The sequence below is a fragment of the Cygnus atratus genome, chromosome 2 (assembly GCF_013377495.2).
Source record: "Cygnus atratus isolate AKBS03 ecotype Queensland, Australia chromosome 2, CAtr_DNAZoo_HiC_assembly, whole genome shotgun sequence".
Lineage (NCBI taxonomy): Eukaryota > Metazoa > Chordata > Aves > Anseriformes > Anatidae > Cygnus > Cygnus atratus.
In genome coordinates, this window is record NC_066363.1 from 148,375,046 (window position 1) to 148,391,962 (window position 16,917).

The 16,917-nt window shown below is 43.8% G+C and overlaps 1 protein-coding gene across 1 annotated transcript; it reads right to left on the reverse strand.

The window, feature by feature from the left end:
• Nucleotides 1-340: 340 nt before the first annotated feature.
• On the reverse strand, nucleotides 341-16,861 carry DERL1 (derlin 1). Its single transcript, XM_035556214.2, has 8 exons — nucleotides 16,444-16,861; nucleotides 14,797-14,908; nucleotides 11,473-11,537; nucleotides 9,252-9,278; nucleotides 6,864-6,959; nucleotides 6,152-6,204; nucleotides 4,874-4,984; nucleotides 341-3,050 (listed from the first exon to the last, which is right to left on the reverse strand). Exons 1-8 carry the CDS (start codon nucleotides 16,594-16,596, stop codon nucleotides 2,912-2,914), a joined length of 756 nt encoding a protein of 251 aa, XP_035412107.1. The 5' UTR covers nucleotides 16,597-16,861; the 3' UTR covers nucleotides 341-2,911.
• Nucleotides 16,862-16,917: the final 56 nt, after the last annotated feature.

Below are 16,917 nucleotides of genomic sequence, written 5' to 3' on the forward strand. Positions count from 1 at the left end.
CCTAACAATCCCACAGAACTTGAGTGTGAATAGACGGGTATTTCCTCCCCGAGGACAATAAACAGTGAATAGTTGAGCATACCCCCTAAAAACTGCAACAGGATAATAGCCCAGGAAGGACAGACTGTCAAAACTTATGGTGATAAACAGGGACAAAGAAAATATCTTTATAATTTTGCAACTCATCTGAGGAGACAAGACTCCCCCCCCAAAACAGGCCATTGTCCTGAGTACTTTGGATCAACAGCAGGTGGTGTCACAATGCAGCTGCCAGACACCCTCTGGAGACATGCCCATCGGAAGGCTTCTCCTAAGCTGAACTATGATTTAGCGAAACAGAGACAATAACAGATTAAAACTTTAATTTAAAACTTTGCCAACAAAAAGTGATTACAAAAAGGGAAATTATCTGTACAAAATAAGAAAGGAGGTACTCGTTTAGCAAGAGACTGCCATTGTCAGTGTACGCTGGAGGACAAACAGTGCTTCAGGTCAAATGGCAAAAGAGAAACAAACAAAGTGAATTTATAATATGGAATTCTACAGTGAATCTTCCATACAGCAATGTAAATTGACTTGAAGCGGCTCAAAAGCAAACCAGGACTTACCAGAAGTCTATTTTTCTCACAAATCCTTTTCCTCTTACTTTATGGAAGGAGGATGCACTACAAAGCAAGACCCAGCACAATGCACAGGGCCAGGACAATGACTTTTGCCGTGCTTCCTCCCACTCGTGCCTTCCTTCTGTAACAAAGGAGCTGTGCAAGGTGAGTGTACCAGAGTTTAAGCTGAGTCACAGACTACTGCATCTTCACTTTGCAGTTAGGTCCTGACTCCACATGAAGACAAAACGAAGACAAGGTAATACCGGTTTGGAGGCAGTGATATTTTCTGACTAAAAAGACCAGTTGCGCCGTGACTCCTATAAAACTGATGGTTCTGAAACTTTTCGAGTTGGCCATCAAGTAGCAGGTGCTGGTCAACAACAAATTAGTATTTACAACACTGAAGTCCTCTTTCCCACCCACCCTTTTCTGCAGAGACAGACGGAGACAAGAACATCTTCAAAACTTATCACTGAATGGACAAAAATGGCAGGTTCTCTCTGAACTCCAAGCTCCTGTGAAATCTAAGCACGCACTGTGATCATTACCAGTTTTCCACATTTCTCCACAAGCCAGATCAACAAAAGGGAGCTGCAACAATGAAATGGAGCATGCATATTTTTCAAGCAAGCCAGCTGAAAACTTCCAATCTGACTGCTGATTTTCCACCCAGTTTCACATCAAGAAGTATTTACAAGTTTATCAACCTTCATTAGCCAGGTTTAATGAAGGGAGAAAAAAAAAAGGAGTAATAAAAACGTTCTGGCCCAGATTCACTTCACCTACTTAGCGATACCTGAGATACCTACATTGGGGCAGAACAGCCTTGTGTGCCCTACCCACCCAGTAAAAAGAAAGACAAATGCTAAAGGGAAATTCAGACTTGAATCTCATCCTAGTGACAGTGCTCTTTCCTCCTACTGTAAAACAAGAAGGGCAACCATATTCCAACTTAGCTTAAGTGTCGTTCACATGAACCTAAGCCTTACATTTTCACAAGCAGCTCCCACCAAGGGAAGTTGAGGGATGCTTACTTTTTTTTTTTTTCTTTTTTAAGAATCCTATGAGACATGCACGAGTCCTCCTTATAACTGGGAAAACTGAGATAAGTAATAAGTTTGCTCAAATTCATACGGTGAGTCAGTAACTAGCTAGCATTACAGCTTCCTGGATCTCAGCCCTGTGCTCTGCCCACAGGAACCCAGTACTAGGATAACTACTGCACAGAATCATTTCCCTCTCCATGTCGAAAAGCTTTACAAGAAAAATACAGGCGCTAATAAATAGTGTACGTAGCTCCTCATTCACCAGTGAAAGAGTCCTGTAGTAAAAAAAAAAAAAATTCTGTTCTATTTTATCTTGAACCTGGAAAAGTTTATTTCCAGCTTTGATTCTTTGATGTCTTAAAGCTTTTAAAAGAAAGTCGTAGATTCAGTTAATATAAACATAATGCTGTAGTCAGAACCCTTTAACCACAATGATACGTTACATTTTCTACCTGTAAATTACTATTTGTGCTATCCAATTTTACAATCAAAACAGAAACCTTGAAGCCAAGAATTCAAAGATCTCAGGAAGAAAACAATCCAGACAGCTTCAATTTAAATAGAGCAAGCCTTGTACATGACATGAAGAATTCATAGATTTCAATTCTCTGAGTATCTGTCACTGCCATTTCAAACGAAAGCCCTCTTTTCCTTAGTCTTGCCCATCCCGTGCTGTAGCAGGTTGGACAAATGCCGCATAGCAAAAAAAAAATTGCTCTGAAAATATAGCTTAATAATGGAAATAAAACATTTGCACTTCACTTTATGAACACAGCACAGAAATATCGCTTAAGTAATGTTTCCAAAGACCCTGGGACTTAAGCACAGCTATGAAAAAAGTCAGCCTCCTAAACATTGGGGTTAGTTTGATCCAACTGCCATACACTGGATTCTTACTTTAGTACGGCTGAAGCTTTTAGTGTACCAGGTGAGACAGAACATCGTTAGCTTGTTCCATCGCATCACGGAACGAGATGGCAAAATGGATGCCTGTTGTGACAGACAGACAATACTGTACAAAGGCAGCTTATTTTTAATGGCAGAATCAAATCGGACACTATTGGACAACCTGGAGTAAGATCTACATTTTTCCCTTGTGGACTTTATAATTTTCTCTTGCACCAGAAAAATTCTTCCAAATCAGTTACATCCAACAGCACTACAGAGAGCTCAGTTCTTTAGCAAGCTCTGCACCAGGAAGGATCAGTCCTAGAAGCAATTAAAAACAAAGAGTTGCTGTTTTCCAAGGGCAGATGTTTTTCACTGGTCACCTAGCCGGAAACCTTGGCCCCAGTTGTGTCTTCCACCACCCTGCTGATCTTCCGCAGCTCTTCTCATGCTAGCAGGTGGGACGCCAAAGCCCGACACTCCTCCTCTCCTGTTTGGCAGCCAGCGGTACCTAGGGCAAGCCAGAAGAGAAAGAGTTTGAGAAATAGCTGTTTGTACCTTGGGAGTAATTACCAGACTACTTTTCCATGGACTTCCTTTCAGCTGCTAGACTTCGCATTAAAACTAGCTTTTGATAGCAGTACCTCACAGGATTCTTTCCAAATTTAAGCCCCCAGTACACTGAGAAGTAGGAATTCTGGGGAACTTACATCCCTGGGATGTGGTTATATGAACAATAATCCAAGCAAAGGGAAAAGAGAGATGATAAGGGAGTCTCATTGTTGAGAATAAATGCTGTGATATAAACTTAATTTCCCTAACTTCTCTTCCTTTTTTTCCTGGAGAAGTAATAAAAAAAACAACAAATTACTTATGAGCATCTCTCTCCAATAAGTCACAAAGCTCCTGCTACCACAGCATCCAATTATCTCATTGCTCTCTAAATAAAACTTCCTGCAGAACTGTGGACCAGAGACCAAGGGAAACAGGCTCAAGCGCACAGTGTGACTGAAATCAAAGTTCAAGTGAGCTGGCCAGAGCAAATCAGGGCTGTAAGACCTTATCATCAAACTTAGGCTACCACCTAAACGGTGACCTAAAACACAGCTTCTGCAGATACCAGTGGGATGTCTGGGATGCTATCAATGCAGAGTCATTTCAGGCCTACAATAAATAGTTAATTACGCTGAGCCCCTGGAAATCTCTTCCTGAATTTGACCAAGAAAATCTGAGGCCCAAACATAAAAACCAGATTCCTTTATAGAAGAAAAATGATCCCGTATAATCTTCATTATACTAAATGTATCTGTAATTCATGACAGCATCTTTTTTTTTTTTTTTAACAAAACTTTACAGTACGGAAGCAGAATTTATCCCACTTCAGAGGTGTTTTCAGTACTTCTATTCCTGCTTCTCAAATATAGAGAAAAATTAAATACACAGATGAGGAATCAAGAGAATTGCATATAATCAACAAGACTGATGGTAGTTTCAGAGCTGTTATTACCCTGAAAGACATTTTAAAGCAACATTTGTCTTCTAGTCTTTAAGGAAAGCTAGGTTTAGCAGTAGGGCTTGCAAACACAAAGCTTCCCTCTCATTAAAACTTGCAGAGGAAATATAACAGCAATTCAACTTTACATCTTTTAACCTTTTTAAAGGACAAACTATTAACTAATTGAATTAACTAAGATTTGGTAGAGAAAAAATAGTTACAACCCAAAAGGGATGAGGACAAGGGGAATTGAAGCTATGATCTTTGGCTTCTGATCTTAATATTCCAATGCCAAAACAATGAATAAGTTATAAGGAAAGCACCTCAGAATCCAAGACCTGAAGTCTCAGTCCAGGTGACTTGTACCAGCTGCAGAGTAGAGTTTCTATTACGGCACTTAAATCTGCAACAGACTTCTGTTGCTGTTACAGCTTGCTAAACTGGTAGATACTGTAATGACACACGGAAATACAGATAAAAGATCAGGAGAAAATAATTTTAAAAAGAATGTGATGGATACTGTCTGATAATTGGTAGGGAGGTCTCTTTACTACAGTTTAATTCACTAGCAGAGGTGTAACCTTTACTCTTACTCTGAAAAGCGGGTAAAGGACACGAGCCACCCATAGTGGTAATAAAGAATACTGGCCATCTACAAGAAACTACATATTTTTGAGGGCTCAATCTATACACAGCAGCACAGTCACTACGATAGTCTGAAGCAGGTTGATTTAACAAAGTATTTTACACCTTGCAATCCTAGCAAATATATGTCCTTATAAACGACCCAAAAAAATCGATCCAAATAAACAGCGAGACACAGTATAAAGCCAGCTTACAAGAACTGAGGTGTGGACAGAAAATTCCTTCCTCCCAAATCCATTGGGTATTTGAACATTAGGAAGAAATACAGGTGTCCAACCAGATTTCCTATCAGCTCATTGATGACTCTGCAAGGCAAAAGAAAAAGGAGTTTCACGTGCCATCTTCCACAAAAACAACTGAGTGACCATCTTCTGCCAGTTCCTATTGTTCACCTGCCACAGGCTCTGCCAGGGCCACGAGCCCCAGAAAATTTCCCTTCCCTCAGCATTTTGCAGCCACTTCTTTAGAAGGGCCAGCTTGCAGTGCCAACACATCAACAGGCTGTTCCACCCTCCCTTCCAAGCCATCTCTGCAGACTGTACTGAAAATGCAATTTAATGCCTGTTTACCTCAGGGAATTAGACCGTATAGCTATTAGTGTCTAAAATAATAGTCTGCAGAGCCTGAGAAGTTACGGCTGTTTTCGCTGGACAACCTGTCTCCCGCTGTACTGTTTTGTTCCCAATTTTGCAAAAGCACTGCTGAATGGAGGCCCTTGAGTATTTTCTGTCATGCATAGAAACAGCAGGTATCTAACAGCAAGCAGTTTTCCTCAAGTGACGGATGAGTCAGTGGGAGGCACAGCCAGGAAAGGGAATTTGGTTTTGCTGTGCTCCTATCTCCTCCTTTTATAAACCAAGCACATCGCTTGCCGTTGTCACCGATTGTGTTACAGCATCACCAAGAGGCCCCAGTCAATACAGGGCACCGGTGGGAAAGGCTGTGCACAAAGAGGGGATTTCTGCATCACAGCACTTAAAAGAAATGCAGAACAAACCAACAGATACAGAAAGTGCTAATATGGCACCCCGCAGGCTTGTTATTGCCATTTTTCCTCGTTTCACAAGCTGATAAAAGCATCACGCTGAATGAGATTCTGATGGAACGAAGTAACAACACTTGTCAGAGGCAAGCCAAGTTGTTTCTAAAACCAGTAATAATGGCTGGTCACTTGGGATGAAATGTTTCTTTACTGGGCATCATGCTTTTAGCAAGGAAAAGGCCTAATGCATGGATCTACTAGAACATAAATCAAACTCTTACTATTTCTCCTCACCTACATTCCGTAGTTCTCACATCCACATCTCCTTCTTTGCATTTATCTTAAACAATCACCATATGACACTGAGAAGGATCAGTCCAATTATACAAGCTTTAAGCCTCTTATTTTAATATTGCTGTTAAATTCAGCAATAAGAAATAGCTGTAAAAACCTTTATAACTTCAAATTGGCCACATCTGTAAATACGTACGATCCACCAATGATGTAGTTGAATCCCAGGATAACCCATGGAAGGTAACAGGCCTGAAAAAGAATGCAGAAATTGTAAATACATGTGAAGTACTACTTAAACCTGCTCAAGCTCCACTGCACTAGTATGTATGATTAGAATCTCAATGTTTTAGCATTACACAAATCCGAATATAATAAGTAGATTCTAACTAAGAAGGTAGAATACTCTGAACTGAGTAATCACTAGCACGTCTAGACAAATCATACTGACTTAAATATTTTAAGTAGATGTGCCTTTTACAGTCTGTGTTCCATGCCAAGCTTACATCTGAAACAAAGTCCTAATGTTTCTGACTTTGAAAAGGTCTGGAAACAACAATCAAAAGAGTTTTCACTACAACACCTGGCAGAAACTGACCAAGCTGCATAGGAAAGAGCAATTTAAAATAACAACTATTCAGCTTTTAGCCAGGTTAATGTGTTATCAGGAATTTTATTTTCCTTTTTTCAGACAACCGTATTTCAGTGGTCAGGACATCTTTTCAGTAAAGCCACACTGAGTGGCACCATATGGAAGACCAACAGACTTGTCTCTGCTGCTTCTAAAGGAGTATATAGTTTTATGAGTGCATGAGACATCTTTAATGGGAGAAAATACTTATATTTTGTCCCTCAGTCCTTTTGCATGCATCTTCCAGGCAAAAACCTTTCCAACAAACTGTTCAATTTACCTTAAATCTTGTTCCAAACCAAAAAGATACAATCATGTCTCTGTTCAGCTGGGCCCACACGTAAAGTACTGACATGATGAGTGGAATCATCAGCAACTGCAATATTAAAAAAAAAGAAAAAGAAAAGAGGCAAAAAGTTACCATAATGTTCACAGAAGTTTGAGAAACTTGGAGAGCAAGGGGCTAGAAGGTTCAAAAACGGTTTAAAAGCATGATACATCAGCAGAGGCTTTAAAGATTGCCCCAGGATCTCTGCCACCACACACACAGCATGGATCGGCTCACAAGATCAGAAAGCTAAAGAAGAGAACCTCCTTGGTCGTTCTCTTTTGCTGTGCTGGAAAACACTTTGTTACTGAAGACAGTGCCCCACTAGGCTACAGTATGATAGCTTAGACGAGCACGGAAGCCAAAATAGGTGGTGCAATTCCTGATATAGGTATAAAATGATTTAAATGCATATTAGAGACACCTATGTCCTGAGAATACGACCAAATGATAACTTCTGAGTCTTAATACACACAGGTCTATGCTTCAGCACAGAGCACTGGAGACACGCCAGAGGAGTCTCAGGCTTTGAAGCCGCGTAACTACAGCGGCACAAGAGCAAAGCAAAGGGCTCCAAAGCAACCTGCACTACGCGGAACAGCAGCCGTGGCAGATTGCAATGCTCCCAGCTGCTGGGTACCACACCTACAATCAGCAACATTAGTGCCGTAATCGTTTCTGTTTACGGTCCAAGGCAGTAACCCCAACACATCCTCATCTGGGACTAAGCCAGTACGTCAGAGGTGTCACTGCATCCGAGTGCCAGCTCCGTGCCGCTCAGACCACCAGCGGGGAGGCGTAGCAGCACATCATCACTGCAAAGCATCGCAACCTGATTAGGCAAAGCTCTTGGAAGAGCTTCAGGTCACCCCCTGCTCCATGCTGGGAGAGGAGACTGTTCCTAATACCTCCCTACTGCAGCTGTGCTTTAGCTGACTGGAGTATTTTGGTGAAACAAAATATAAAGCGCTGTTTCAGGTATCTGCTGATTTCTGAACCAAAGAGAGTGTGCTACCAACACTGCCATAACCAGGCTTAACACCACAAACCAGCTGGGGTGACTGGAAGAAAGGATAAAACATGTCCCTTCAACCCAGCCTTCCCCAAGCCTGAAGTTTCACCAGCAGTCTGACTCTTCACACAAGCACCTTAAATTCGTTACTAAAATTATATATATATATATATATATATATATATAAAAAAAACAATGTTTATGAAGTATTTGACATTGGCGGCCCAGAAGTCCTACTCTATCATCTCACTTTTCAAGTCATTCATTCAACACAAGCAAAATCCCTAATTCTAACAAAAATACATGCATATACCAAACAGTTGACCCTCTTCTAAGCAGCATCTTGTGTGCAGACTTAAAACCATTTTAACTTTATTTTTTACAAGATACAAATCAACACAGTCAGTCTAAAATTCATACGGAGTGACTTCAGCATCCTTTTGAACAATTTGGTGGAGTCTTCCCCACAGCAAAAAAGAACTAACTGCGAAATTATGGACATCCCTTAAGAGAATTCAATCCTGACTGCAGGTGCATAATCATCGTTTCTGTCTACTGGAGGAGCCTGATAATTGATCTAATAAATACTAAGATAATCTTGCACAGAGTATTAGAGATATTGGTGCAGGCTTTGGGTGATGGGGACAGAAGTAAGATGAGGACAGAACAGCAGAGGCAGGCTGAAAGCATGCAGTTGTATCTGATACTCGGTTGTATTCAAGAAATGCTTCCTTTATTTCCACCCCCCTTAACATCTGGGCAGATAAGAGCTCCCTCATCGAATCTCATTCTTCAGACTGCTATTTAATCATTCTTGTGAGGATTTTGCACTTCACAGTTCTGATAGGAATCTGAAGCTGCACTTTTCACAAAAAGAGCTTCTGTCAGCAAGTAAATGGAATGAATTTGAGAAGACTAACGAACCCAGGAACCATTTTTAGCTAAAAAAAAAAAACTAAGAATGCAGATCCACATTCATTAGAGGAAACAGTACATAGATGAAATCTTGGGTCCACTTCAGTGACAGGCAGAAACTTCCTGACTGTGAAAGCTGGTTCTCGCTCCTTGACTCCCTAACTAGGTTATAGATGGAAGATTCAGAAACGAGACTGTGATGTCAGCTGAGACTAACCCAAACTACTCAAACTCAAAAAGAAACACTGCACACAGAGCCAGTCCGTTTTGACATGAACTAAACAACCTACATTAAGTATGCTCTGTGTTTATGTAGATAACGCTGTCTGAAAAGCCATTAAATAGTCTGGGACCCTCATTAAATAGTCGGAAAGCTGAAGGCTATTATTTTTAAAAAACTGCACTGCACTTACCTGCATGTCCATGGCCAAGCCAGTTATCTGTCATTTTGCCATTAAGGGAAAAAGCAGCAAAACCTGACAGACTAGAAGGAGAAAAAGAAGCTACACATACACTGAACACGAACGGGAAGGCCTTTAATTTTAACGCATAAAATGAAAACAATGTTCTTGGGAAGTATTAAGTCAGGCACTGGAAAAATGAAAAACCTCCAATGATCTACAGAGTTGCACACTTACTGAGAAGTGATTAATGTACACGAACCTCAAGTCAGTAACCCCAGGAGCTGGCAGATGCACTGGCCTCCCTCCATGATGAAGCCGGCCAGCTACAAACTCAGCCAGTCCTTCCATAACAGCAGGTTATTTCTTCCATTAGTTTTTGGTGGTTTGTTTGGTTTTTAAAGACTAAAATGCTTTTGTAATAGAAGAAATACCGAATCAGACAAAAATATCTAATATTGCCACTAGGTCATAGAAAATGAGTAATTTCTTAAAGACTTTTAACATCACTTTCTTGCCTTGGAACTCAAAAGGTTTGCTTGCTGTAGTAACTGCTGGGCAGAAACAATTACTGAAGAATTTTGCTATGATCAGAATGCTTGCAACAGTTCACGAATGCACGTAAAATGGCACCGAGCTCCTTCCCAGCTCAGGCATCCAACTCCCTCCTTACATCATCTATGGAACAAGCACCCGGAAGCTTTCAAATGACCAGTTTGAGCGTCAAGACACAACCAGACTCCTCTCACAGCTCACAGCCAGCAGCCTGCAACCACAACGAAGCTGCTGGGTTTCTTAACAACACAACTAAACACAGGCTGTTTTCCCAGTGCAGCTGCGGCTCAACAGGACTAGCAGGACTAACAGTTCCCTCCATGCAGTGGAATGTAACTAGAGATGGTTAATCTATTGATAAAGGCGGCAGCATTTCTACACAGTAGTTTGCCTGGCTGTATCTGGTTCACGCTGTCATTACTCCCTTTTTTTTTTTTTCTAGGAGTCGTGCCACTGCAAATTGCTGCAAGGAGGCTAGGACCAACACAAACAGAACAGGAACGCCTCCAGGGATGGGGATTCCACACCCTCTCTGGGCAGCCTTCACCTGTCTTTGACCAGTGCCACAGTAAAAAGGTTCGTTCTTGCATTTAAATGCAATTGTCTGTGTTTCATTTTGTGCCTGTTGCCCCTTGGTCCTTCTGAGGACCAGAGAAGTCTGGCTCCTCCTCTAATCCTTCCCCCATTAGGCAGCTATCCACACGGATGAACCCCTGAACCTCCTCTTCTCCCCTGCTGCAGTCCCAGCTCCCTCAGACTCTCCTCATATGACGTTCCAGCTCCTCAGCCAGCCTTACGGTCCTTCGCTGGACTCGCTCCAGTCTGTCCGTGCTTCTCCTGTAGCAGAGCTGCACGCAGCCCCCACCAGAGCTGGGCAGCAGAGCCATCACCTCCCTCAGCCTGCTGGCAATGCAGCCCAGGAGGCCGTTGGCCACCTTTGCCACAAGGGCACGTTGCTGGCTCCTGGTTAATTTGCTGACCTCCTTTTCTGCAGAGCTACTTTGCAGGCAGCAAGTCCCCAACCTGTCCAGGTGCACGGGGCCGCTCCTCCCCAGGGGCAGGAGTTTGCACTTCCCTGAGCTGGGCTCCACAAAATCCCCGACCAGCCCATTTCTCCAGCTTGTCAAGATCCCTCTGAGCGGCAGCACAACCGTCTGCTATCAACAACTCCCAGTTTTGTGTTAGAAACCTAATGAGACTCAGGAAGTCGGCTCAGTGCAGGTGTCCCAGCACTGCTTTCACAGCCTTAGCTGACTCGTAACCAGCAGGTAAGGTATGAGGTAACCCCAAATTCCCAACTGAGGGAACAGCAGAGATCAGACCTGCTTGCACGTGGCAGCTTAAGCACACCAAATTCACTCCTAGCCCACGCTGCAAGCCACAGAAGTGGCTACTGGAAGTAATACAGTGAGCGCTCCAGCAGCTCTTGCAGCACGAGTGAAGCTTAACATAAGCAGAACTCCACTCCTCAAATTACAAAGCTGTGTTAGCACACGCAGTGCGTGGCTTGCAGGGACAATACTAATACATTTCCAGGAAGACAAAAGTTTACCTGTGAACATTTGCTACATTCTAGATGTAGTTAGTTCCTAAAACCTGGTCTTTCAACCTATTTCAGACAGAAATATTAGAACTAAAATATTCTAAAAGTTTGATGGTATGATAAACAGAAGGATACAACAATGCAGATCCAGTTGAACAAGAGCATGAACATGTAATCTGCTGGCCTTCCATCAAAAGCCCCTGTAAATAAAAAGATTTGTTAGGAAAGGTATAAAATCTTGGTTAAAACATTAAGACTTTACCTTCGGAAGTCTAAGAAAACGTCAGTTGATAAGAGTTACACTAACTACTGCCAGTGGTTCCTGACTTTTATTTTTTAATTTTAAAAAGCCTTATAAGAGAACAACCTACGAGACCAAAAATTAAGACTTATTGCGTTAAGTGCACACACAACAGCTCTACTAAAAAAAAACCAACATACTAACTCTGGAAATCAGTAGTTTTAACTTCACAAGACTTCAAGTTGGAGTCGGATCCAATCCCTCCTAAGTTGTCAGTCAGAAGCCCACAAAAAACAAGCGTACTTACACAGCAAAAGCAGAGATGCAAAGTTTATCAAGTCACATAAAGACTACTCCTTACTTAGGCACATCGCATCCTTTTTGCATCATCTTGTCAGACTCAAGAGATACAAGTTTTTACACTCCGGAAAAGTTAATATATGTGACAGGGAGTGTACACGTGCCACGCATTCTGTTCCTTCTTCCAACCTGAACTGCTTGTCTGATTTCCCATTTCAAACGTGTCCGTGTTTTTCAGGACAGTGGAAGAGAAAACTAATAACTTCATTTTCTTTGCAGGGAATGTTATCTTTTGATGCCCCGTCGAGTTTATGACCTGGCAGAGAGAAGGGTTAAAAAAAACAACCCGACTCTTTGTGAACACGAAGATTACAAGCTCTCGCTCCTGCAAACTGTGGCAGAGACCTCAGCACTTGAGCCAGATTCCTATCGACTTTCATATAACCTCACGCAGGCAAGGAAAGACCAAGAATTCTGCTGAAACAGACCCAAAACACAGTGCACCACAAACAAGCTGATTTATTTGCTAATAAACATCAAAATACCCAGAAAGAAGGACACTCGTGTTAGCACGATGTGGCTTCCTACAACTATCTTACTGGTCTTCAAACACCTGAAGAAAAAATATCCGGTTTTAGCATTTGCTTTTTAAAAATAACTGGAGCAATTCACTCTGCGTAAAAGAACTAAAACGGCGACCTTTTTTTAAGCTTATTATTTAAGTTTAGCCATGCAAGCTACACGACAGGAAAAACAAAAACACTCTGAAAAAGTCTTTTGGAAAGTTTTAAAGCTGGAGAACTCCATCAATTGGAGTTTCTTCCTTATTGCTGCCACACAACACATGAAACAAATAGAGAGGAAGCCGACTAACGCTGCAGAACCTCCAAGAAGAGGAATTCCTCCAGAACATGAAGAAATAAAGGAAATAAAGTTTTTAACATGTCATTTAGGAGGTTACTAACTAGCAAGACAAACTATTTAAGTTGAATTTCCAATTAATACCTAAGTCCAATTCATATCTGAGAAAACTGAGCTACAGACTCCCAAGTTCAGCAGAGGAGCGAGGAGCCCACTGCATCCATCAGGGCCCAGGACAAATCCAGCACCTGGTGAGGAGCTGCAGGCTCAGAACCTCCTCATTCACACTGCTGTCAACTCTGCATATTTCCACTGCAGTCTCCCTGGTGGCATTTGTTACCTTCTTCACCACCAGAAACAAACCAAGAAGACGTCAACCTCATTTTCCTCAGGTAGCTGGACATCAGCTCATTAGGAAAACACAGCCACAGTATAAAGCCAGATGGTTGTGGGGTTTTTTTAAACAGCTGAATCTCCTCCCCTCCTAAATCTGAGGCTAGCACGCGACACTAGTGTATGCTCAAACGCCATGTACAACCCTGACAACAGTAATTTCACTTCCTCGGTTTCACTGATAAAAGGAGGCAGGTCTACGCTGATTTCAACCTTTAAACGCATCAGCAACTTACACACAGCAACTTCCCGCTTTCAGAACTTGAAAGAATCCGAGACGTTTTTGTAGGAAGGAAGGACTGACCTAATCAAGAAGTGTGGTTACACTAAGAAAAAGTAATCTTAATATTACAGGTGAAATGCATTGCCTCACACAACAACACAGCTGACTTCTCAGCTTCAAAATCCAGATGTATATGGCAGGAATGTGAATTCACTGTTGAAAGACCTGACTCCCTTCCACGAGACTTCTGCCACAGCAGAGACAGCTACAGTATTTTTCAGTATATGTATAAGCAGTGATGTCTTATAATTTGCACATATTAACCAAGAATTCTTATTTCGTATAGCTTTGCACGGTAGAATGTCATAACTGCCATTACTCGCGTGCATGTGTTCATAACCTTCTACACCAAAAGGCTTAAAGAGAAGGAGGAGCTGGGTTTAGTTACTGAACGGCCGCGTACTTTCGTTGAGAAACAACCAAATGCAATGGGCACGCTCCTCCACTTCCCTGTTACTCGCCTTACGACTTAAAAAAGGGATCCCACAATGCCCTCTGGATGACAGGTTGACCGGGGACCTCTTCTCCACCCACAGGGGTTCCCAAATTTCCTCCATTTCCACTTACACCATCAGGTCTAAGGCTCCATTAGAACGACACTGGAATTACTGTTTACAAAGGCTCCCAGAAGGAGTTTGGCTTCCTAAATGCTTTCGTTATTTTCTTGATTTGAAATAATTTTTGCTAGCTTTAATGAACTGTGTGATAGGAAAAGAAATCTTATTTGAAGCTACCTCGTAATAAGAATCTCTTTTTCAAGAAAAAATGAAAACGATTATTTTCCATTATCTGATCTCCTGTCTTCTACTCTCGATTTTTCCCCTACATAAAAATCCACCGAGTTCCTTAACGTTCTCACATTTCTGTGTGACAGAAAGGTACACCTCATTTGTACAAAGGCCTCTCCCAGTTCAGCATTTCCTACAGAAGAACACAAGTAAGCACCACCACCTTTAACAAAACAGGAAAAGCTGAGATTGTTACATATTACACATGCTCTATCATACTTTCATGTTAAAGGACACCAGACACAAGAAAAAAGAAGTAAAGCTGTCTTCTTGTCTCTCGCCCTTATTTCCTGAAATCAATGACTAGAAGCACCACGCCTTCCTATGGAAAGGAAATATCAAGTTCAGGTCCTAAATGAACAAGCTCTGTGCCACAGAGCAAAGAGGCCGCGATACAAAAGCAGTTTTTAGAGCAGTTTTCCCTTTGACGGACACAAGTGGGCACAGAGATGAGCCATCTTTCTCCCAGTTCCGTCCAAGCCTGCCACGGTCCCATCACCACCGTCCCAACAGAAGCTCTGTTTGGCAATGCTTGGTCTCTGGTAACGCTGGGCAGAGCTTCCCACGTGCACACACCGTAACGTACAACATACCTGTTTCTAATCGTGATGAATATTGGTACAGGAAATACAAATTCACCAAGTAGAGAAAACCTGTTCCGGGTCCCACTGGGAAGAAGAAAGTCGCCGTTATCGGCCGCCAGATCTGTCCAGAGCAAAAGAGAAGGCCACATTTATAGGTTGCAGAATACGTTCATATGCACAGCTTTTTTGTTCTCCCTTGCTACCAATTAAACGGAAAAACAAATTTTAAAGATAGCCCGAGTATCAATTACTGCTGCTTCAGCAGCCTCTACAGTTGCTTTTAATCTGATGCGCAAAGCCGTTAAGACTACAACTAAAGTCACGCACAACTTTCCAGGGCACTTCCATCCCATCTTCACAGTAGTGAGTCTTTACTGCGGTGCAAAAGGTCAGCTTGCAACGATGCTGGCCTGTTTTAAAGGCATCTGTACAGAATCCACTCTAACCTGCCTGAGGCAGGATCTCACAAGCAGCCTTTAGCATATGTTTTCAGACAGCACAAGCTACTTTGAGCTTTTTGCACCTGCTTTAGAGTCTCTCAACCATCGGTATTATGCACAGTGAATGGCAGCACGTAGCCAGGATAGAAAATGTCTGGCCATTTAAGAATGCGCTCGATATTGAATGGGCAACATTTCCAAATAGCATTTTAGGCTCCTGAGCCTCGTAGTTCCAGAAGGATAAACAGAACTACAAAAAACACAGCCGCTTGAGCTATTACATTCTGGAGAAAGTATATGAAGCAAACAGAGCACAAGCTGTCTTTTTCTCTTTTTTTTTTTTTGGTTCACTCAGTCTGTTTGACTAGCGATGTAATGAGTACACATAAAACACACTTAAAGGATGGGCGATCTTCGCTTCCGTCACTTTCGTTTTCAGTTCAACCAGGGGATAATCCCCCCAAACATCTGTGTACCAAAACAGTGAACCTGTGACCTCCTAACGGAAGAAAAGACCACGTCTGCCTTGCGATCAGCCCCAACATTTCTAACACAGAGGAACACCGTTATTCTGAAGCTCCAGGACTTTTGCAGTTAACTTACGTCAGCCCTACCCAGGCTGACAATCCCCAAACAGGATGTTTTACGTTCAGAACATGAACACAAAACGCTAAAGGCCATAGGAACCACTCTTTATGCATACAATTTGCCCCAGACCGAGCTGGCTCTGGGGGCAGTCGCGTGCCTGCCTCCTCGCCCACCACGCTGTAACAGGGGCCAAGCACGTCACCTGCAGCTACTACCACGGTATTTATGATTATAGGAGCCGAGGCCCGAGGATGAGAGGTGAAAAGAACGACACAGCTCAAAAAGGGGCACGTCCTCTTCTCCTTTTCTGCCTCGCAGGGGCCCTGCGGGGCCGAGCACGCAGCCCGTGTCACCTTGGGGGCTGCAGGGCGGGTGCTGGCCCAGCACAGGCTGGTGCAGGAGGAGGGCTCTGCCCCCCCTCACACCGGGGAAGGGCCGGGTCAGTGCCCGGGGCTGTCCCGGGGCGCTTCGCCCTCACAGAGCGGCCGCTGAGGGGCCAAGCCCTGGCTTGCTGCCCACCGCCCCGCCGCCGCGCACTACGACTCCGAGCATGCCTTGCGCGCCGCAGCCCATGCTTTCCATGGGGGAGCGCCGCAAGGCACGCCGGGAGCCGTAGTGCGGCCCGTACCTGGAAGCGGTTGATGAACGCGTCGGGCCACAGGAAGAGGTAGACGGGGCTGACGAGGCCCAGCTTGCCGACCAGCGGCACCGCGATGGAGCCGGCGAACCAGTAGCGGGTGATCAGCGGGATGCTCCGGAACCAGTCCCCTAAGTCCGACATGGCGCCGCCGAGGCCGAGGCCTCGCTGAAGGATCCGGCCGCTGAGGGAAGGGACGGGCGGGGAGCGGCAGGGCCGGGCCGCAGCTCGCGCAGCGCCAGGGGCCGGTGGAGGAGGGAGGAAGGAGCCGGGGCCAGGCCCCGAGCCAGACGTGGCGCCGCCGAATTCGGCCCCGCCGCCGCCGCTTCCGGCCCCGCCCCGGAGGCCGTTGCCAGGTGACGAGCGGCCTCGGCAACGCCCGCCGCGCGGAAACTACATCTCCCAGCACGCCCCGCGGCCGCCGGGCGGGGACTGTTCCATCCCATCCTATCAGAGGGGGGGGGA